This window comes from Vicugna pacos, chromosome X, assembly GCF_048564905.1.
Source record: "Vicugna pacos chromosome X, VicPac4, whole genome shotgun sequence".
NCBI classification, from domain to species: Eukaryota; Metazoa; Chordata; class Mammalia; order Artiodactyla; family Camelidae; genus Vicugna; species Vicugna pacos.
In genome coordinates this window covers 55,428,995-55,453,324 of record NC_133023.1, presented here as the reverse complement: position 1 = coordinate 55,453,324, position 24,330 = coordinate 55,428,995, and the positions used below count along the sequence as shown (strand labels likewise).

Below are 24,330 nucleotides of genomic sequence, written 5' to 3'. Positions count from 1 at the left end.
ACACTAGTTGGCTTCCATAATGGAAGGAGTAGTGTTTTGTTCTTACTGGAATAGACATATGCTCTGGGTATGGATTTGCCTTCTCTGCATGCAATGCTTATGCCAAAATTGCCATCAACAGGCTTACAGAATGCCTTAATCAACATCATGGTATTCCACACAGCATTGCATCTAATCAAGGAATCCACTTCACAGAACTGAAGTACAGCAAAGGGTCTGTGCTCATGGAATTCATGGTCTTACCACTTCCCCATTATCCTAAAGAAGCTGGCTTGATAGAATGGTAGAATGACATTTTGAAGACTCATGTTACAGAGCCAGCTAGGTCACAGTACCTTGCAGAGCTGGGGAAAGGTTCTCCGGGATGCTGTATATGCTCTGAATCAGCATCCAATATATGGTGCTATTTCTCCCATAGCCAGGATCCACTGGTCCAAGAATCAAGGAGTGGAAATGGGAGTGACTTTACTCACAATTATCCCTGGTAAGCCACTAGCAAAAAATTTTACCTCCCATCCTGTGATCTTAGACTCTGCTAATTTAGAATTCTTCATTCCAGAAGGAGGAATGCTTCCACCAGAAGTCAAAACAATGATTCCACTGAACTGGAGTCACTTTGTTGGTCAGTTTTATTTGTCATCTTTGCTAGATTACAGTTCCCAGTTATTCAATCAAACATTAAGCATTCATTTGAAGGTATTTTGTAGATTTAAGTCTATAATCAATTGACTTTAAATAAGGGATTTTAGCCTGGATTATCTGGGTGCACCTGACCAAATCCATTGGAAGGCCATAAAATCAAGGGCTGAGATTCTCTGGAAGAGAGAAGTTCCACCTGTGGACCATAACTTTGACCATATGACAACAGAGTTCCACCCTGCTCATGATCTCTCCTTCCTGACTGCCTGCAGACAAGAGTTTTGGCCAGTGTTCATGGGTTTGAGCCAGTTCGCAATCTTCACTTTTGGACAGCCTGCCCTATAGATTTTAAACTTTCTTAGCCAGTCTTTATAACCACATAAACCAATTATATAGCTATATATATGTATATATGATTTATTTATATATATATAACTTATTTACTTTTATTTTATTTATATTTATATACAGACCACTGCCTCTAACTCCCCAGGGACTCAACATTACTATTGGTCTTGAAACCATCAGGAATAATCTCATCACGGTTTTTTATCTGTTTCTGTCAGGTACCCTAAGTCAGGCATAGACTCCCAAGTCATCTCTCTCTTTGTGGGTACTCAGTCAGCTCTGTATATCGCTTTGATGACTGCATGTCCCTTCTCTCCCCAGCTTCTGAAGTCTTCCCACTAGGCTTTGTGGAATTTGTGGACCATCATCATCAAATTCCCCCATGTTTGCAACTGTTTCTCTGTATATTCTTTTCATCTTGCTTAACTAAAATCAAACTCCCCTCTAAGGTCTTTGATCTCTCTGAAACCCTCTTAAACGGCACTATCTTCTCTTACACCACCTCTAGCACCAGAATGCCCATTGGTGGGAGAGGTGTCCTCCTCATTGTCACTTCCAGAACATTTTCTCCTCCTCCTCAATGATGACCCCCAACTTTGAATCTTACATCGTCAGATCAAATCGCTCACTATCTGTCCTCAGGAAAGTCAATTGCTGAGCCCTGGATCATTCACCTTTATTCCTTGAAGATTCCTGGCTCACTGTTACTCTCTTCAGCACTAGTACTGTCAGAATTCTTGATATTTAAGTATCTACATTGATGTGTTTTTTTGTAATAGCTTGGCTTCTCGGTTCCTTGACCTTCTCTCCTCCAATTATCTTGTTCACCACCCTTCTTTAGCCACTAACCCATATGGCCCTATCATTACCTTATCATTACTAGAAGTTGCTATTCCTTTCTTTTCTCAATTTGCAGCATCTCCACTCTTCAACTAACACATCCTTCCTTCTAATTCATTCCTTATTGTTCCCCCATCCTAACAATACTTTGGCCCCACTCATTAAACTGACTACTCCCACTTTCCTTCATGTCCTCACTTTCTTTCCTACCCAGATTAAATTTCATGGTCAATTATTATACTAATTCCTCTGCATGTGCTCTCAGTGAATGATTTGAGACCTTCTTTTCTAATATAATGTTTAGTTCTATAAATTTCCTTCTAATCACTGTTTTTGTTACAATCCACAAATTCCAATATGTTTTATTTTTTAACTAAAAATATTAAATTTCTTGAGAATGTCCTTTGACCCCTGGGTTATTTAGAAGTATTTTTTCAAGTTCCAAAAATTTGGGGATTTTCCACTATCTTTCTGGTAGTGATTTCTAGTTTAATTCCATCATGGTCTGATTTGTATGATCCCTACTATTTTAAATTTTCAAGTGTTGTTTATGGCTCAGGATATGGTCTAACTCTGATCGTTCCATGCACACTGAAGATTTGTTATGTGTTGTTGGATGGAGTGTTCTGTGTCAATTGGTTCAAGTTAGTTGATAGTGTTCTTCATGTTTTCTATATAATTATGATTTTCTGCCTACTTGTTCTATTACTTATTGATAGAGAGATGTTAGATTCTCCAATTATAATTGTGGATTTGTCTACTTCTCCTTTAAGTTCTGTGAGTTTTTGCTTCATGTATTTTGAAGCTCTCTTGTTAAGTGCATACACATTTAGGATGGTTATATCTTCTTGAAAATTGATACCTTTATCCTTATAGAATGTTCCTTTTTACCCCTGAAAATATTCATTGCTCTGAACTTGGCTTTATCTGAAATTAATATAGCTGATCCAACTTTCTTTTGATAATATCTGCATGGCATATCTTTCTCCCATTTTACTTTATCTATTTATTTATATTTAAAGTGGATTTCTTGTAGACAACATATAGTTGAGTCTTGTGTGGTTTTTCTTTTAATCCAATCTGACAATCTCTGTCTTAACTGGTGGGTTTAGATCATTCATGGTAACATGATTATTGATATTTTTGAAATAAAATCTATCATCTTGCTAGTTGATTTCAATTATGTTTTTTCTTTGTTTTTTCTCTTTTTCTCTTGCATTAATTGCCTATTTGGGGGGATTATTTTTATTTTAGTAAAATATATATAACATAACATTTGTGATTTTAACCATTTTAAATGTACAATTCAGGGGCATTAATTACATCCACAATATTGTGCAACCATCACTACCACTTGTTTACAAAATTTTTCATCACCTAAAACAAAAATCCTGTAACCATTAAGCAAAAAATTTTAGAGAAGTGGAATCATACAATGTTTATTTTTTCCTCTTGTGTCTGGCTTCTTTCACTTAGCATAGTGTTTTCAAGTTTCATTCATGTTGTAGCATGTATCAGAACTTTATTCTTTTATTGGCTGAATAATATTCTATTGCATTATATGTCACATTGTGTTTATCCTTTAATCTATTCAAGGGCACTGGGCTGTTTCCACCTTTTAGCTATTGTGAATAACCTTGTAATGAACACTGGCATAAAAGTATCTGTTTCATACTTCTTTTCAATTCTTCTGGGTGCATACCTGGAATGGAATCATTGGATCATGTGTGTTTACCCTTTGAAGGAACTACTAGGCTGTTTTCCACAGCAGCTACATCATTTTAAATTCACATTAGCAATGAAAAAGGGTCCAATTTCTCCACATCCTTGCCAACACATCATTTTCTGTTTTTTAATATTATAGCCACCCTGGTAGGTGTGAAGTGGTATCTCATTGTGGTTTTGATTTGCATTTCCCTAATGACTAATAATGTTGAGCATCCTTTCATGTGATTACTAGTCATTTGTATATCTCCTTTGGAGAAATGTCTTTTCAAATGCTTTGCCCATTTTTAATCGGGTTGTTTGTCTTTTTACTGTTGTGTTGTAGGAATTCTTCAGATATTCTGGATATTAAACCCTTATCAGATATATTTGCAAAAATTTTCTCCAGTCTATAGGTTGTCTTTTCACTTTCTTAATAATGTTTTTTGATGCACAAAATAGTTAACTTTGATGATGTCCAATTTATCTATTTTTCTTTTGTTGCCTATGTTTTTGATGTTATATTTAAGAATGCATTGCCAAATATTAGGTCATGTAGATTGGCTGCTATGGTTTCTTCTAATAGTTTTATGGTTTTAGCACTTATGCTTAGGCCTTTGATCCATTTTGAGTTAATTTTTGTATGTGGTTGAAGTAGGGGTCAAACTTCATTCTTTTACATGTGGATATCCACTTTTACCATTGGATATCATTATATCTGTTAAGAATCTTCTTACTCCATTGAATGGTCTTGACACCCTTGTTGAAAATCAGTTGGCCATAGATGTGTGGGTTAATATCTGTATTCTCAATTATACTCCATTTGTCTGTATGTCTATCCTCATGCCAAGACTACATTGCTTTAATTACTATAGCTTTGTTGTAAGATTGAAATCAGTGTGAGTCCTCCAATTTTACTCCTCTATTTAAAGATTGTTTGGGCTGTTTGGAGTCCCTTGCAATTCTGCATGAGTTTGAGGATTGGCTTTTTCATTTCTACAAAAAGAAAAGGGCATTGGAATTTTGATAGAGAGTGCATTCAATATGTAGGTTGCTTTTGGGTAGTATTGGCATTTTAACAATATTAAGCCAAAAAAAAGATTAAGTCTTCCAATTCATGAACATGGGATGTGTTTCCATTTATTTGGGTCATAGTTAATTTACTTCAGGAAAGTTTTGTAGTTTTTAGTGCATAAGTCTTTAACTTCCTTGGTTAAATTTTTTCTCAGGTATTTTATTCTATCAGATGCTATTGTGAATGAAATTGTGTTCTTAATTTCCTTACTGGATTTTTCATTGCTGGTATATAGAAACACAAATGATTTTTGAGTATTGATCTTATAACCTGCACCTTTACTGAATTTGTTTATTAGCTCTAGTAGATTTTATGAAATTCTTTGGGATTTTTCTCTACATAGGATCATGTCATCTGGGAATAGAGATAGTTTTACTTCTTTTCCAATTTGTGTGTTTTTCATTTATTCTTCCACCTAATTGCTGAAGCTAGAATTTACAGTATAATGTTAAATAGCAGTAGTGAAAGTGAACATTGTTATCTTGTTCTTGATCTTAGGGGGAAAGCTTCCAGTGTTTCACTATGAGTGTGATGTTAGCTGTGTGTTATATATAAGGTTTTGTAACCCACTTTTTCCATTCAACACTGTATCATAAACATGTTTCATTCCATTAAAAGCAAAAATATTTTTGTATGCTTAATATATTTGAGAAGTAAATGACAAGCCTGAGAAATTGGCAGAAAACTAAAAACTATAATAAAAGAACAAAATGGAAAATCCATAACTAAAAATTACAATACGTAAAGTTAAAAACTCAGTGGATAAGTGCAATGACAGGTAAGATACAGCAGAGGAGAGAATTAGTAAACTCAAAGATAGGTTGGAAAAATATCCAGAATGAATCTCAGAGAGTCATAACTATGGAAAACACAGAAAAAAAGGGTAAAAGACAAAGGGATATAATGTGAAAGTCTAACATATGTGCAATTGGATTCCCAGAAGGATAAAGGATGGGGCAGAAGCACTGTTTGTAGAAATAAATTTCCAAAATTGAGAAAAGACATCCAGATATAGATTCAAGAATCATTATGAGCCCCAAGCAATATAAATCAAAAGAAAAACATATCTAGGAACTTTGTAGTAAAACTGCTATAAAAAAAGGAAAAGAGAAAAAGTTTTAAAACATCCAGAGAAACAGTATGGTAATTCATCAAAATATTAAAAATAGAATTACCATATGATCCAGAAATTCCACTTCTGGGTATATATCCAAAAGAATTGAAAGCAGGGTTTCAAAGAGGTATTTGTACACCTATATTCTTAGCCGTATTATTCACAATAGCCAAAAGTTGGAAGCAACCCAAGTGTTCAGTAACGAATGGATTAACAGAATGTTGTTATCCCATACAATAGAATATTATTTAATCTTAAAAAGGAAGGAAGGAAACTCTGACACATGCTTCAACTTGGATAAACTGAGAACATTATGTTAAGCTACATAAGCCAGTCACAAAAAGACAAATACTGCATGATTCTACTATGAGGTACCTAGAATAGCCAAATTCATAGAGACAGAAAGTAGAAAGTCGGTTGCCAAAGGCTGAGGGGGAACGTTTAATAGGTATAGAGTTTCGGTTTTGCAAGATGAAAAGAGTTCTGGACATTAGCTATACAATAATGTGAACATTTTTAACACTATCACACTGTACATTTAAAAATGATTAAGATAGTAAATTTAATGTTATATATATTTTAACAGGTTGAAGCCTTTTTAATTCAAAAAATGTAGAAAAGATTAACCTCAGAGGAGAAACAAACTAATAGCTGACTTCTCAATGGAGACAGTAAAAGCCAAAAGAAAATGGAATAATATCCTCAAGTGCTGAATGACAATAAATGCCAACCTATAATTCTATACCTAGCAAAAATATCCTTAAAGAATAAAGTTGAAATAACAGCGTTTTGAGACAAACAAAAACTGAGAGAATTCACCATTAGTAGACCAGACCTAAAGCAAATACTAAAGGTTTTCTTTAAGCATAGGGAAAATGATTCTTGATAAGTCAGAGATTTAGGAAGGAATGAGGAAAATGAAAACAGTAAAATAAGGGGAGGAGGAAAGAAATTTAAAAGACTACTGATAATAGTAATAATAATCATAGTATCTTGTGGGATTTAAATATATGAAGAAAGTTAAAATGCGTAACAATAGCATGCAAGTCAGGAGGGGTGGTTCATGGAATTAAAGTGTTCTAGGTCCTAGCATTGAAACAACTAACACATGTAAAAGTTCTCAACCTCATTAGGAACTAGAAAATACAAATGTAAACCTCAAAGTGATACAGCTAAAAGTCCACCAGGATGGCTAAAATGAAAAAGACCAACACTGCTTAGTTGGTGATGATGTGGAAGTAGTGACATTCTCACATGCTGTTTGTGGTATACTCAGAAAGTTATGTATACAAAAGGTCATAGGTGTGTGGAATCAGACATGTGCAAGAAGAGTTGTAAGAAGTATATTCATAATGCTTACAAAATGGAAACAAACTGAATGCTCACCAACAGTAAAATGGGTAAATAAATTATGGCATATTCATACAATGGGACACTTTAGAGCTACAATGTCCAATACAATAGCCACTAGCCTCATGTGGCTCCTTAAATTTAAATTAATTAAAATAAAATTTAAAATCCAGTTATTCAGTAACATTAGCTACATTTCAAGTGTTGAATAGCCTCTTGTGATTAGTGTCTACCAAATTGAACAGTACAGATATACAACATCTCAATCATTGCAAAGTATTATAGGACAGCATGGCTTACAGAGCAAGAGTCTGCTACCTTTTAATGTAAAGGGCCTGGTACTAAATAATTTAAATGTTGCAGGCCATATGGTCTGTGTTGTAACTATTCAATTCTGCCATTGTTGCATGAATGCATCCACAGACAATATATTAATGAATGGGGGTGGCTGTGTTCTAATAAAACATTATTTATGGACATGAAAATATATATTTCACAAAATATTATTCTTGCAATTTTTCCAACTATTTAAAAAGGTAAAAATCATCCTTAATTCAAAGGTGATACAAAAACTGGCACCAGGTCAGATTTGGTGTGTGGGTCATAGCTCATACCCTTGCTATAGTGCAATGAATAAACCTTAGCCAACATGGACAAATCTCACAAATATACTGCTGAGAAAAAGCAACCTGCATTAGATTCCTATTGCTGCCATTACAAATTACCACTAACTAAGTATCATAATACAAATTAGTTGTCTTTTTTAGTTCTGGAGATCAGAAGTCCAACGCAGATCTCACTAAGCTAAATTCAAGGTGGTAGCAGAGCTCTGTTTCTTTTGGCATCTCCAGAGAAGAATATATTTCTTTGACTTTTCCAGCTTCTAGAGGCTGCCTGCATCCCTTGACTTGTAGCCCTCTTCCTCCATCTTGAAAGTCAGCAATGTACTGAGCCCTACTCATGCTACCACCTCTCTGGCTCTCCCTCTTTTCCATCCCTCTTTCACTTTTAAGGACCCTTATTATTACATTCAGCTCACCCAGATAATCCAAAATAATCTCCTTATCTTAAAGTCAGCTGATTAGCAAACTTAACTCCATATGATACCTTAATTTGCCTTTTCCATGTGACCAAACATTGTCACAAGTTTCACAGACTAGAATGTGGACATATTTAAGTAGCTATCATTCTGTCCACCATACAACCAGACCCACAATCACATGTGCAGTAGGATTCCACATATATAAAGATTTTTAAAAGTAAAAAAAATTACTATAATGTTTAAGACTGCTCTCTACCACTGGTGATAAGTCTCTAAAGAAAAACAAAGGAGTGATGACCATAAAAGTTAGGATAGTTATTACTTTGAGGTAAGGGGGGAAGGTGGAGTGATTGGCAAGGGAGACAGAGGAAGCAACTGACTACTGGTAATGTTCTATTTCTTGACTTGTGTGGTGATTACAAGGGTGTTTGCTTTATGATCACTCCCTGAGTTCAGTGATCACCTTATATGCATTACTTTTCACAATAAAAAAGTCTTTAAAATAAAATAAAGAAAGAAGATACTCCAAATTCAAAATCACTAAGCAGTTTGTGGTAGAAGAGTATGTGATCAAACAATGTTTACACAAATGCAACCAGTAGTCAGCATTTTAGTGGTTCAAAATGTAATATTAATGGACTTCCAAGGACCCAATAATATTTGAGTAAGATCTCCAATAAGAGAGGAACCAAAACAAAAGTGTAATGCAGAGGAAACAGACATAATATGAGGAAAAGAAAAAATTTTTTTAAAAATCGTAAACCCCAAGACCTCTAATTAATACGCTTGAGAAGAGAGAGCAGATACTACTATATCCATGCTCTAAATGAGGACTCTAGAATAAAGAGTTTGTAGAAACTAAAATAGGAGAATGGAGATTAAAAACAAACAAGCAACAAAACTCAATGAAAGGTTAAAACTAAAGTTGCAGAAATATCCCAGAAGCAACAAAAAAGAGGACAATGAGATGGATAATAGAAGAGAAAAGATAAGAAAATTTCATATCAATCTAGAAAATCCAGCCTGTAGGCTTAGGAATGGTGTTCTTGGCTTTATGAAATGTAGAGGGCTTACCAACATGGAAATACTACCAGTTCTTAAAGGAGAGAAAAAAGAAAATGCTAGGGAGAAAGAATAAGAACACTGTAGACTGAATGTTTGTGTTCCCCAAAATTCATAGGTTAAAACTTAATCCCCAGTGTGATAGTATTTGGAGGTGGGGTTTTGGGGAGGTGATTATGTCATGAGGGTGGAGCCCTCATGGATAGGATTAGTGCCCTTATAAAAGAGACCCCAGTGAGCTTCCTTGCCCTCTCTCCCATATGAGGACACAGCCAGAAGATGCTGTCTATGAACCAGGAAGTGGATCCTCATCAGATACCAAATCAGCTGTGCCTTAATTGTGGATTTTCCAGCCTCCAGAACTGTGAGAAATAAATTTGTGTCATTTATAAGTCATCCAGTCTATGGTTTCTTTTATAGAAGCCTGAATTGACTAAGTAGACAAGAAAAGTTCCTGGAATTGAAGGACACAAATATTCAGACTAAGAACACAGCAAAATGCACATCATAAAAAACCACCTTACTAAGATATTTCCAAATCCCAAGAATACAGGAAATATATTGATATTGGTCAAGTAGGAAAAATATGGATATGGCTATGGATAACTCAATGCACATAAATTCAACAACTTAGAAGAAATAGATTAATATCTTGAAAACCTCAACTTACCAAAACTCATCCAATACCAAATAGATAACTTGAATACTCCTGTTAAGTATCTTCAAAAAAAAAAAAAAGAAATCCATAGGCCCACAGTTTTACTGGTGAATTCTATCATACATTTAAAGAATTAACATCAGTTTTACAAAACCTCTTACTGAAAAGAGAAGGAAGAGTTCCCAACTCATTTTATGAGGCCAGTATTACCCTGATATCAAAACAAAGCACATACAATAAAAAAGGAAGCAAGCAAAGCAAGTAACTGCAGACAAGTAACTCTCATGAACATAGACACAAAGATCCTCAACAAAATATCAGCAAATTGAATCCAACAATGTATATAAAGAAAAATATATCTCAAACAAGTAGAGTTTATCCCAGGACTCCAAGGCTTGCTCAAAGTTTGGTAAAATAATAATAATCAAACAAAATACATACAAATTTACATTCTGAAAACCACAAAATATTGGTAAAAAAAATCCAAGACCTAATTAAATGGAGAGACATTGCATGTTAATGAATCAGAATACACAACATAGTAAAGATATCAATTCTCCTCAAACTAACTTACAGATTTAGTATAATACAATCAAAATGGCAGCAGGATTTTTTGTAGATATAGACAAGGTGATTCCAACATTTATATAGAAAGTAAAAGTAACTAGAATCATTAAATAATTTTAAAAAATAAAGTTGGAGGGATCATACTACCTGTTTTTAAAACTTACTATAATGTTACAATGATTAAGACAATATGATATTAGTGAAGAGTTAGACATAAATCAATAAAACAGAATAGAGACTCCAAAAATTGACCCAAACAAGTACTGCTAACTGATTTTCGACATATGCAGAAAAGAAATTCATTGAATAAAGTGTGGTCTTTTCAAAACATGGCATTGCAACATTTAGGTATCCATATGCAGAAAAAAAAGAATTTGAACCTATAACTCATACCTTATACAAAACTTAACTCAAAATGGATAATAGAGGAAAAGTCTCTAAGATGGTGGAGTAGAAAGACCCTGAGCTCACCTTCTACAACAGGCACACCAAAATTACAACTAGTTAGAAAGCAAATATTGATGAGAATGACCTGAAGACTAGCAAAAACAAAAATCTGCTACAAATAAGATATAAAGAAGGAACCACAACAAGATAGATAGATAGGGCAGAGATGCAACATAGTCAAGACCCACACACCCAGGTAGGTGACCAACAAATGGAAAGATAATCACAATTGAAGAGGTTCTCCCCATGGAGTGAGGGCTCTGAGCCCCACATCAGGCTGCCCAGCCCATGGGTGCTGCACTGGGAAGATGAGCCCCCCAGAATATTTGACTTTGAATGCCAGGAGAACTTGCTCTCAGGAGAGCCAAAGGGCTGCAGGAAACAGAGACTCCACTCTTAAAGGTATGCACAAAATTTCACATGCTCCAAGACCCAAGGCAATTGCAATAATTAGAAAGGACCCACTTGCTGACCATGGAGAGCCTCTTGGAGAGGCAGGAGGTAACTTGGAGTCACCCCTGGGATACAGATGCTAGTGGCAGCCATTTGGGGGAATTCATTCTACACTGACGACATTGATGCTGGCAAGTGACATTTTGGAGTCTTCCTTCTAGCTTATTAGTGCTAGGACCTGGATATGCCTACCAGCCAATTGACACCAGTCCTGGAAACCCCAGGCCAAGCAGCTAATTGTGTAGGGGTACAGCCCCACCCATCAGCAGACAAGCTGCTGTAGGACACCCTGAGCTTCCCGGACACCCCAGGACAAACTGCTGCCCCCCAACAGTGGGGGGCAGTCTACTTGATAAAGAGTTCAAGTAATGATCATAAAGATGATCAAAGAACTCGAGAGAAGATTGGGTGAATGCAGTGAAAAGTTTAACAAAGAGTTAGAAAACATTAAGAAGAACTAAACAGAACTGAAGAATACAATAACTAAAATTAAAATACACTAGAAAGAATAAACAGTACATTAGATGATACAGAGGGATGAATCTGAGTTGGAAGACAAAGTAGTGGAAATCACTCTAGCTGAACAGAAAAAAAAAAGGATTCAAAAACTTAACACAGTTTAAGAGAGCCCTAGGGCAACAACAAGCATACTAACATTCACGTTATTGGGTTCCCAGATGAAGAAGAGAGAAAGGGGCAGAAAACATATTGACGATATAATAGCTGAAAACATCCGTAACCTGGGAAAGGAAACAGATATCCAGGTCCAAGAAGCATAGAGAATCCCAAACAAGATGAACCCAAAGAGATCCACATCAAGACACATTGTAATTAAAATGGCAAAAATTAAAGAGAGAATCTTAAAAGCAGCAAGAGAAAAGCAACTAGTTACATACAAGGAAACTCTGAAAAGTCTATCAACTGACTTTTCAAAAGAAACTCTGCAGGTCAAAAAGAAGTAGCACAATACATTTAAAGTGATGAAAGGAAAAAACCTACAACCAAGAATTCTCTACCTGGAAAGGATGTTACTCAGATTTGAAGGATAAATAGTTTTACAGATAAGCAAAAGCTAAGAGTTCAGCACCATGAAATTGGCTTTACAAGAAATAATAAAGGGATTTCTCTAAGTAGAAAAGAAAAGGCTACAACTAGAAATAAGAAAATTACAAAATGAAAAATCTCATTGGTAAAGGCAAATATGCAGTAAAAGTAAATCAATCACTTATAAAGCTAGTAGGAAAGTGAAAAGACAACAATAGTAAAATCATCTATATCCACAGTAAGTACTTAAGGAATACACAAAACAAAAAGATGTAAAATATGACATCAAAAAATCGAACATGGGAGGGGGAATAAAAATACAGGGTTGTTAAAATGTATTCAAATTTAAGAGATTAGCAAGTTAAAATATTATATATAATATATATATGTTTTATATATAATTATTTATTATATACAATTACAATATATAAGGCTTATGGTAACCGCAAACCAAAAAACCTTTATAGATAAACAAAAAAGAGAGAAAGGAATTCAAACACTGCACTAAAGATAGTCCTCAAATCACAACAGAAGAGAGCAAAAGAAGAAGAAAGGAACACAAAAGAACTACAAAACGACCCTAAACAAAATGGCTATAGGCACATACCTATCAATAATTACTTAGAATTGAAATAAACTAAATGTTTCAATCAAAAATCATAGAGTGGCTGAATGGATACAAAAACAAGAACCATATACATGCTGCCTACAAGATACTCACTTCAGATCCAAAGACACACATAAACTGAAAATGAGGGGATTGAAAAAGGTATTCGACACTGGAATTTGACACAACATTGTAAAATGATTATAAATCAATAAAAAATGTTAAAAAAGAAAAAAAAGGTATTCGATGCAAATGGAAATGAAAAGAAGGTAGGAGTTGCAATACTCATATCAGGTAAAACAGACTTTAAAACAAAGACTGTAACAAGAGACAAAGAGGACATGACATAATGATCAAGGGATCAATCCAGAAAGAAGACATAATAATTATAAATATATATGCACCCAACATAAGAGCACCCAATTACATAGCAAATAATAACAAACACAGAGGGAGAAACTGACAGTAACACAATAATAGTAGTAGAGTTTAATACCCCACTTACATCAAAGGACAGATCCAGACACAAAATCAGTAAAGAAACACAGAACCTCGGTGACATGTTAGAATACATTGGTGTACTAGATATACATAGAACATTCCATCCAAAAGCAACATAATACATTCTTTTCAAGGGCACATGAAACATTATCCAGGCTAGATCACATGCTAAGACACGAAACAAGTCTCACTAAATTCAAAAAGACTGAAATCATACCCAGCATCTTTTCTGAATACTACAATGTGAGACTAGAAATCAACTAAAAGAAAAAAAACCCGCAAAAACCACAAACATGTGGAGGCTAAACAATATGTTACTAAACAACAAATGAATCAAGCAGAAATTAAAAAATACCTGGAGACAAATGAAAACAAAAATACAATGATCCAAAATCTATGGGATGCAGCAAAAGCAGTACTAGAAGGAGACCCCACGGCTCCTGGAAGTTCATGACAAAACAAGCCTAACTCAAGAAACAAGAACAATCTCAAGTAAACAACCTAGCCTTACACCTAAAGGAATGAGAAAAAAAAAAAAAGAAAAAACCTAAAGCAGGTAGAAGGAAAAAAAAATCATAAATATCAGAGCAGAAATAGATGAAATAGAGGATAAAGGAATAGAAAAAATCTCTGAAACTAGGATCTAGTTCTTCAAAAACAAAAACAAAATCAATAAACTTATAGTTGGATACACCAAGAAAAAAATGGAGAAGACACAAATCAATAAAATCAACTATGAAAAAAGCTTTCCAGGATCAGTGATGGTGAGCATCTTTTGGGGCTGTGCACCAGAAAGTGCCATTCCCTCCTTTGAATGACCTACCAGTCAGAGAGGCTGGGAGAGAACTGGGCAACCCCCAGCCTGTCCACCAAAACTGCCTGCTAATAACATCTGCTAAGTGCACAAGTCGACTTGATGGTCTATCTAATAGAGCAGCCAGAAAGAGACCTTACAACCCCAAAATACGAACCCTTGGCTCTCTGACCCTTAAGGAAAAAAGTATGTGGACCCCTGATCACTGTGCCCATTCTCTTCTTGGGTGTAAGGCTTGGGCTAGATGGGAGGCTGCTAAGAGCTTTCTGCCCTCACTAGGCACCCAGAGACTCCATCCTGTGGTTTCTCCTCACCACCCCCGAGAGAACCCCCTCACCTCCAATCCCTTTTGTACAGGGGACACAGTGGCTCGGAGCTGTGACTCTAATCGGAAAGGGGAGCCAGGATAGGAAGAGGTGCGACAAGAGGCCCAACAGCCGCATTCTCACCATCACCGGCTCTGCTGCCAAGTCGCCAACTGCCCGGACCACCTCCTGATTTGGCGGCGAACCAGAGGCCCTGACCCCATTGGTTGGACCTCGAGGGGCGGGCCAACAAGGTGCGCACTGGTTGGCGGAGGCCGGACCAATGAGGAGGCCACAGCGCGGTCGTCGCCCTCGCAACAACAATCGCGCGTCGTGTGAGGTGATCTCGTGTGGCGCCTGTGGTGCCTGACGCCGCCTCAGAAGGCCACCTGCCTCAGCCTCCGTGACCACGGCTGTGACCGCGACCGGGACCCGGGCGATCAGTTGACGCCCCTGAAGCGAGGCCGCCCCGGTCGCGACATGAGCTCCCCGGATAAGGTGTCTGTTTCGAAAGCGGGTTTCGGCCCAGAGGGCGGCGAGCGGGACGGCGTCCGCCAGGCCGGCCCCAGAGCCCAGGGGCGACCCGCCCCCGGCCCCAACCCCGGGGCGCCGCGGATCGGCCAGGGCGAGGGCGGGGGCGGCTTCGCGGACCCCGAGGGCTTCGAGTCCGAGCGGGTGGTGCTGGAAGCAGGAGGGCCGGTGCTCTGGGGCCGCGAAGGCCGACACGGCTCCTCAGCGGACGACAAGGGGGACGACCAGGACCTGGCCGACGAGTCTGCGGCCGCCATCCTGCAGCAGCTGACCGACCGGGACGTGCTGGGCGCCCGCAGATACCCGTCCCTGGTGAGCTCAGCCGCCAAAGAGTCCCGCCTGTGGGCCGGGCCCAAGGCGGCTCCCGGCGGTCGAGGCGCGGCCGCCCAGAGCTGTGGAGAAGCGCAGCCGGCTGTGGCCGGCCCTCTCCCGCCTGATGGGGCTGAGGGGGGCCGGACCTGGGGGGCGCCTAGGAGAGGCACGAAGAGCAGGATGAAGGCGGCTGCCGATCGCCCGCGGTCCGTCATGAAAGGCCTGGTGGGGCTGCCTTCCGACACCGAGTCATCAGATGAGTTCAGTGAGCTCCAGGCGATTAGAGTGAGCATTTGCCTCAAAGAAGGAGGCCAGGTCAAGCCCCGCAGCTCTGAGGATCCGGGGGACACAGCCAGACACTCGACTTTACAAGTCAGGGAGCATTTCCTGCCCTCCGCTCCCCAGGGACTCACTTCGGTTGTGGAAAGGCAGGACGCTGGGGAGCTGGAAATGTCTTCCCCTAAGAAAATGCAAAGCGTGCTCAGGGGGAAGGTGGGAAGCAGGCCCTACCTCGGAGGTGCTGCTGCTGGGAGCAGCCTGCCCCAGGCCACTCCTAGGAGGAAGGGGGTCCCGGAGAAGAAATCCCTCCAGGGGATCTCCAACCTGGCCCTGGGGAGAATCTTCCCTCCCTGGGGGCAGCGAGTCTCGGCAGCTCCCGTGGAACCTGCCACCTTCCCCCCAATCACTGGTATTCCGCTGCTTGGGAGGTCCAAGAGGGATTCCTCAGTCCCTTCGGGAACCAAACAGCCCAAGCACAGCGGCACTGGCAAGAAATCCGTGACCTGGAAGGCAACGGTGTCTGAACCTGCGGTGGCAGGAGAAGACAAGGACCCAAATAGAGACCCAGCCGCAAAGGGCCAAGTGAGTAGGCCATGCTCCTCCTCTCTCCCCCTTCCCCCTCCCACCGCCCCCCACCACAAAGTTCTTTACCTGTGCTCCTTCTGTCCATCCCTCAGGGGTGGTCATTGGGCTCCCCTGGGTCATTGGGTCATTAGGATGCCAGATCGGGGTTGTTCTACTAGGGACAAACACTAAGGTTTCCCTTGGGGTGTGGGGGTCACTGTTCTCCCCCCATGGCTGGTATCCGGCCTCCTCTCCCAGACAGAGGCTGGGATGGAAGGGTGAACTGGTAGCTGAAATTGGATCAGGGGACCCCTTAGAAGTTTGGGGAACAAAACTTCAGTGATTAGACTCATCAGCTTCCTGATTCCTATTTCCTAGCTGTTCCTTGCAGGGGGCCTGGGCTTTCTTAGTGCCCCACTGTTGTCCCTGGCTCAACTCTGTCCGCTGGCCTGGGGCCGACTGAGGGAGAAAGTGCTGATGAGACCAGCCTGTCACATTCCACTCCAGTCCCCTGCCTTACCCCAGCCTCGAAACAGGTTCTCTCTCACCCACACACAAACATAGATACACATGCAACCAAGTAAACACACACACGCATCCTGAATCCAAACTGGTAAGAAATTTTGTTTCAGCTTCCAACACACAGGCGAGGGCGATCTTTTTCGCGCAGACATCGTGGGGAATCCAGCCGTGGCAACCTCAATACCAGAGCCTCCCAGGATCCAGGAAGCTTAGAGCCCCTGGCCCGGAACCAGGGAGACGACATGCCCAGAGGGCCTGCACCCCCAGGTGAGTCTCCTGGGTTTGATGGGGGTGGTGAGGGGACGAGGAGAGAAACCTCTTGCTGTCTCTGCTGGGGGCTCAGCCTTGCTCCCAGGCAGCTTCTCCCCAAGGAAACAGGGTGAGGACAGGGGTTGTCTTGGGCCACGTCATCCTCTGTGTGGGGTTTCTGGGGCAGGGGTGATGGTGGCAGTGCCCCAAACTGCAACTGTGGACATAGACTTGCGGAGGAACAGCCTACGCTGTTAAATCCTGTTCACCCACTTTGTTCCCCCAGCTGCTGGATGTGGCTGCAGCTTTTGAGGGGGTCGAACCCAGAGCCACAGTCTCTGGGGACCACAGTTGGGGAATGGCTGCGCCTGGGGAAGAGAGGAGGCAGGCTTAGACAGAAGGTTGGAGCCGCTGGGAGGAGCAGGGCTGGCTTGTTACCAGTAGGGGGTGGTGCTGCCTCACTTCACGTTAGACCCTGCAAGGCCCTGTCCACCTCACTGGGAGCCTGAGAAGCTGGATTGTGTGTCCTTTCCCTGTAGGTGACCAGGAACCACTCGACCAGCCCCCAAGACCAGAAAGGCAGCAGCAGGCACCAGGAGCGCAGGGCTGTCCTCGGGTAATGCTTCCTCTGGTTCTTGGAAACAGGCCCAAACTACATGGGAGGATCTGTGTTTAGGTTAAACTGACTTCTGTGCGGCCTGCTTCCCCGCCCCCAACCCACAGCCTACGAAGGGAGCCCACGTCCTTTCCCCTGGGGAGCCTGAGCCAGTCTAGCCGCGGGGCTTTGGGATGTAGAGTCGGGAGGAGAGGGGAAGGTGAAGGAGAGAGGAGGCCAGAATATACTAATCATTTCTCTTTCCGGTGTCTCCTGACCTAGTGTCCCGTGCTACAGAGAAAAATAGACAGCCTCAAGGAGCAACTCGGTATGAGGAACCAGGGGCAGAGAGCGGTGTGTTAGTGCAGAACCCGGGTGGGCGCTTGGGGCTGCAGGTGCAGGCAGCCCCTCAGGGACGAACATGCCTGCGGGGAGGAGACCTAGCAGGCCTGGCCCTGGAGCCTGCTGCGTGTTCTGAATGGTCCTGACATGGCCCAGAGCCTGAGAGCTGCTTGCACACTTTGGTTCCCTTTAGGAAACATTTCCACATTTAGTTCAGGTGGTGGTGGAGTGAATCCGGCCCAGGGCTCTTTGCATCTGGGCAGGAGGGGGGTTTCGGGTTGCAGGGCTGGGCGGTTCGCCATGGGGACAGGGCTTGGGCTTCTATATCCCTATGCCTGGAGTGCCAGCTTATGCCTGTCCCTGTTTCAGCGGCCATGGAGAACCTGGCTTACAAGTTCCAGATCCTGTGAAGTGAGTGTTACACACACCGTACCCCTCCCCACAGTCCTGGCTGTTGAGCAGGGCTGAGGGCTGGCCCTGGCTTGAGGCTCTTCCCTGACTGTGCTGTCTCACAGGTTGAGCCCGGCATCTTCATGCAAGAGGAGCCGCTGATACCTCTGGGGCCCGGGAGCTGCGGCCAAGCTCGTTCCCTCCTGCTCTACCTCAGCCAGGGCCTCCTCCTCTCTCTTGTTTGCTCCCGCCCCACCCGTTTCACAGCAGTTTCCAATTAAAGTACCTCTCCCGGTCTGTGGTCTGTCCTCTCTCTGGGGAGGTAGGGGAGTGGGCAGGAGCTGGGCAGGAGCTGGGCAGGAGTGGGGCAGGAGCTGTTCCTTGTCAGAGCCTTTTCCAGAACAGTCCCTCTGGCATCCTGTGGTGGGCCTTCTCCCTGTGGGGAGTCCGGGGAGCCTCTGCTCCCATCCCTGCAGTCAGACCTGCAGAGTGCCTGGCTCTGGGTTTGGTGTGGGCTCTGCTTGTCCACACTGGCACATCCTCCATTTCCCCTGGAGGCCATCTTCCAGTTCCCTCCAAACCTCTCCTCCTTTGGGGTCCGGTGGTTCCCATTCGTCGCTGCCGTTCCCCCTCCCCATCACCAGGAACCCATGACCCCTTCCAGAGCTCCCATGCCCCTTTCCCTCAGTGGGATCACCATCCTGCTTCCCCCCCGTCCACCCTGCTTTGCTGTCAGAGCATCCTCGATCCCTCCCCTGGCTTGGCGTCGGTAGCCTTCCTGCACGTGCACTTCAGCAGGTGTTAACAGGCACAGTTGAGCTCATCTTCCCTCTTCTGAGACCCCATCCTGCCTGTGAGGTCCCTACCTCCCCCTGGTGCCACCATGCACAGGGACATCTCACCCAGGAACCTGCGAGTCGTCCTCCTGTCCTCCTTAGCTCTCACTTCTGATCCTGGGTTACCAGTCTTGTCATGTCTGTCTCCGCGGGTTCAGTAGAGGGATGGAGGCAGAAGTCACGGCCCGGTGGATTTCAGAGCAAGAGGGAAGGTACAGGGAACACGGGAGAAAAGCACAGGGTCGTCTCTGGCTGGAGTTAGGGGAAAGGTGTCTGTTTGGTGCCAACCTGGGGGAGACTGCCCGCCAGCAGCTAGACGTGGATGGTCCAGCCCTTGGAGCTTTCACATCCTCCCTGCCCGGTCAGATGACTGCCCTCCTCCAGCCTGGTCGCCTCCCTACCCTTGGGTGGAAAGTGACCATTCACATTCTATGTCAAGTGGGGTTGGTAGGCCTCAGTGTTCTTTCCTGGTCCCAGTCAAGTAGTGTTCACCAGCCCCATGACACAGAGTTTCATGGAAATGATGTTTCCGTGTCCCAGCTCGATCTCCCAGACTGCCTTTTTAAGGCACAGGAGATAGAGTCTGAACTCCATGTTAGATTTCCCCCTCACCTGAGGTTGGGAATCACTTCCTTCCCTCAGCCAGGACCCAGTGCTGTGCAAGCCTGAGACTCAGAGGGACAGATTTGTATTGAGTGAGGCATAGCCAGGTTCTGCTGGTCACTCTTCCTGAAAAATCGGGGGTTTAATATACAAAAGCGGGGGTATGATTGTAGATAGAACATTAAAGGTGTCTGTGTCTGTGTCTGTGTCTGTGTCTGTGTTTGTGAATAAAATTCATCAGGGACAATCTCCCTTGAGGGAGAAAGATGTGACTCAGGGAGGAAAGGGAGTACAGACTGTGGTCCAGAATCTCTAAAGCATTGAATGAGCAAAAGCAAGTTTCACATCTCCTTTATTCAAGGAGTGTTGTTAAATTCCCAAAACGTGGGAGAGGGATGTTTCACAAGTCACGAAAGCCTACAACGAGGTGTCAGGACGCTCAAAATGTTGGAGTGGCTGGCGGAGGCTCTGGATCCTACTGTGTGATTCGAAAACATCTGACAACCACTGTGCGTCTGGATGGATTGAGAATGGGAAGGATGGCTCCTCAGAGTAGCTGGGACTCAGCTCATCTTCGAAGCAGGGGGACCCACGTAGGAGACGCCGAACATGAGGAACCCGGGAAACAGGCAGGATGGGCGCAGTGAGGATGGGAAGTAAGGGGTGACTGCACCTGGACAATGGGGTGCCCCTGGTTCCACCCTCCCCCATATTCTCACCCTGGCTCCCTTCCCACCCACGTGGCATGAGCTCAGGTAGACTGACCATCACGTGTGGGATGGGACAGTCACAGGCTTGAGGGCTGGCAAAGAACGTTCGGGGGACTTAATCCTTCCACTTCCAACCCCTCCCAGGGGAAGGTCGTCTTGATTGCTGAGGTTACAGCTTTGACCCTGAACCTGACCCACTGGCTGGTTCTTGGCGGGGTGACCTAGTGCGCTGCTGTCTGAGTGACTAAGTTTGGCAGAGACTTTCCAGCTGGGGTTTCTACCCCCTGAGACATGAGGGCAAGTTGTGACTAGGGGGAAGTCCAGCATCAGCACCAACCCTGCCCAGGGGATGGGGTACAGGGTGGTGTCCGCCAGGGTGAGGTAGTGGAGAAACTTATTGAAGGGGACATGGGACAGTGTGAACACAGCCCTTGGTGCTGCATTTTTTCAGCCTCGTTTCCCTTCTCTGTGCACACAAAGTCTCTGTTCCATAATCAGACCAACTACCGCAAATATTGTTGCTGGGAACATGTACATCATAGCCGGCGTCTCAGGCCAGAGCCTTTCAGTTCCAGAGGGAGTTAAGTGGCAGGTCCTGAGGCACAGGTCAAAGAAACACATCTGGGTCCCAGGGTGGAGGCTGAGGTCAGAACCTCGCCCTCATTCAGTGCACCCCCTTAATGTTTCCCCTCAAGCCTCTTCTCCAACTAGGTAGGCAGTGACGGCTGGCCTAGAGGATTCTAGGCCCCATTCTTCCTGATCCTGCTCCCTTCCCCTTCCTTACCTCATCTCCACGCCACCAGCACCAGCACCAGCACCAGTACCTGCCACTGCTCACTCTGGACTCTTGGGCTTTGGAAACTGGTACAAATAAGAAAGGCAGGAGTAGGAGAGCCCTGGAGACAGAGCTGGGTGTGGGGGGTGAGCAGAGTAATCATGTCCAAAGTTTTCCAGGTCCTAATCCTTGCAACTGGCCAAACCCTGCAATTGCATCAATTCATCACCTCGTATATAACTTGCACGTCAACAGAAGCTTAAGGTTGCAGATGCAGTAGCGGTTGTTACTCAGCTAACTTAAGGTGGAGAGACTCTAACCTGTTTTGAACAGGCCCAGCCCGGTACATTGGGCTGCCAGGGTTGCCACGTGGACTGTCCCTGCCTGATTCCAGGGTGTACCATTTGAATGACTGCCGCATACTGGGTGTCCTTGTGCTTGTGCAACGTTAAAGTTCTGGTAACTTCCCCTCAGATGCAGATGGAGGACAGGCCATAATTTTGGACCCTCCTTTTGGTCTAAGACCATCACTTCCCCTCCCTTGTCCTCTTAAGGTTACCACCTGCCTGTCTTTTCTAATAATCATTCACTTTCTTTTAAAGGGTTTAAGATTGATATTTAATAAAATAACACTTCCAAAGATATAAAAGATCAATTACATGGAATTAAATATTAAACTAAACACACTATACACATACACATTGTAGAGAGCATAAGCTTTCAATCTGACAAACAATTATGAAGCAATCAATCCATGTAACTCTACCCAGGTGAAGAAATGGTATATTGCACCTCCAGAAATCCCCTGTTCCCCTTTCTGTGAAGGAATCCAAATGGATAAGTCTACATACTCCATGACTCCATTTATGTCATACTTTTGAGAAAGCCAAACTACAGGGACAGAAAACAAACTGGCAGTTACCAGGGTCTGGTGGTTGAGAGAAGGGATTTAACTATGGAAGAGCATGAAGGAATTTTGGGAGTGACGGAAATGTTTTTTATTTTGATTGTAGTGGTGGTTGCATAACAGGATGCATTTTAAAAGAATCACAGACCTCATATATAAATTATTATCTCAGTAATCCCAGCTTTAAAAAATATGGAATATTTGGATGGATACCGATCCTTACTATTTATATTTACTGAACATGAAGAGTACAATTTTCTCCTGTAATCTGTTAATGTGGCATGTTATATTACCTTATTTTATGACGTTAAATCAAGCTTTTATTCGTGGGATGAATCCAGTTGTGGCATATTATCATTTCCTTCTTAAATCCTGTAGGGTTTGGTTTGCTAATATTCTGTTTCAGATTCTTACTTCTGTGTCACAAGTGTGTGATTGACTCATCATTTTCCTTTCTCAAGTTGTCCGCCACAGGATTTGATATCAAGATTATTCTGGAGGAGCCCAAGATGGTGCAGTAGAAGGACACTCGTAGCTCACCCTCTCCCACAGATACACCAAGACTCACATCCAGGGACCCACTCAGCCAACCAGAGCACCTGCGGAACTCTGACAGAACATTGTCCTCTTCAAAAGACAAAGATGCCAAAAATCTGTTTTATTCCTACATAGGCATTAGATAGATAAACAAATAAACTCCTTTAAGGACCACAATAGATAACTGACACTCCATAAGCCACAGTGCCAGAGAGATATGAGCAAGATGAAGAACTAGAGAAACCATTCCCAATTAAAAGAACAAGAGAAATCCCCTGAAAGAACGATCAATGAAATAGACATCGATAGCCTACTAGATCAAGATTTCAAAAAAGGAGGGATCAAAGTATTGAAGGAACTAAAAGAGATAGTGTTTAGAGATATAAAATATGTCAAAAATGAAATAGAAGCTATAAAGAAGAGCCAAGTAGTACTGGTAAACTCATTGGCTGAGATGAGAATGGATCTAGAGGCTGTGCAAAGCAGACTAGATAATGCAGAGGAACGAATTAGTGACCTAGAAGACAGGACAACAGAAAGCACCCAATCAGAACAACTGCAAGATAAACAAATAAAAACAAACGAAAGCAACATAAGGGACCTACGGGATAATATAAAGCATGCCAATCTTCGCATAATAGGGGTCCCAGAAGGGGAAGAAAAGTCAAAGGGGATTGAAAAGGTTTTTGAAGAAATCATGACTGAAAACTTCCCAAACTTAAACAAGGAATCAGATATCCAAGTACAGGAAGTTCAAAGGGTCCCAAACAGGAAGAACCCAAACAGACCCACACCAAGACATATCCTAATCAAGATGGCCAGAGTCAAGGATAAAGAAATGATCCTAAAGGCAGCAAGAGAACAGCGAAGAGTGAGTTACAAGGGAACCCCCATAAGGCTCTCAGCTGATTTCTCTACACAAACACTACAGGCCAGAAGGGAGTGGCAAGATATATTCAAAGTCCTGAATGAAAAAAAGATGCAGCCTAGGATACTTTATCCAGCAAGGCTATCCTCTAGGATAGAAGGAGACATAAAGAATTTCACAGGCAAGAAAAAAATACAACAGTTTAGAAACACTAAATCCATGCTAAAAGAAATACTGGAAGGTCTACTCTAAATAGAAAAGCAGCAGGATGCTACAGAAATGAGAAACTCACAACTGGAAAGGTGATAACTCATGAATTACAAATAAAATAAACACAAAATTGTAAAAGAAGACATCGAAATCATTAAGAGTGGCAGAGGGAAGCAAGAAAATATAGAGTATTTTTTCTTTCTTTTTAAATTTTTTGTTTTCAGTAAGATGGGTTCAAGATATAGTAATGGGCTAATAGACTTACAGAAAAGGGTAACCACAAGCCAAAAACTTACAAGGGAGTCACAAAAATTAAATAAAATCCATGATAATACAAAGGAAAATTACCAAACCACAAAAGGAAGAAGAAAGGAACAAAGAGGAAATACCAATTCAACTGCAAAGATAAGTTCAAAAGTGGCAATAAACATACATCATTAATTACTGTAAATATTAATGGACTAAATGCTCCAGTCAAAAGACACAGAGTGGCATACTGGATAATAAAGCAAGAACCTTCAATATGCTGC

At 42.2% G+C, this 24,330-nt stretch overlaps 1 protein-coding gene across 1 annotated transcript; it reads left to right on the top strand.

Annotated features, from left to right (window-relative positions):
• The first annotated feature begins 14,911 nt into the window (after positions 1-14,911).
• Positions 14,912-18,651, top strand: LOC140691987 (uncharacterized protein CXorf49 homolog). Its single transcript, XM_072956595.1, has 6 exons — positions 14,912-16,274; positions 16,889-17,045; positions 17,567-17,643; positions 17,905-17,950; positions 18,334-18,375; positions 18,480-18,651. Exons 1-5 carry the CDS (start codon positions 15,051-15,053, stop codon positions 18,372-18,374), a joined length of 1,545 nt encoding a protein of 514 aa, XP_072812696.1. The 5' UTR covers positions 14,912-15,050; the 3' UTR covers position 18,375; positions 18,480-18,651.
• The last annotated feature ends 5,679 nt before the right edge of the window (positions 18,652-24,330 follow it).

Excerpts from the sequence above, each read along its gene's own strand:
- LOC140691987 (XM_072956595.1), top strand. The coding sequence starts at position 15,051 with ATGAGCTCCCCGGATAAGGTGTCTGTTTCGAAAGCGGGTTTCGGCCCA. Across the intron at positions 17,046-17,566 it reads CAGAGGGCCTGCACCCCCAG|GTGACCAGGAACCACTCGAC; the intron begins GTGAGTCTCCTG and ends CTTTCCCTGTAG. Across the intron at positions 17,951-18,333 it reads CAGCCTCAAGGAGCAACTCG|CGGCCATGGAGAACCTGGCT; the intron begins GTATGAGGAACC and ends TCCCTGTTTCAG.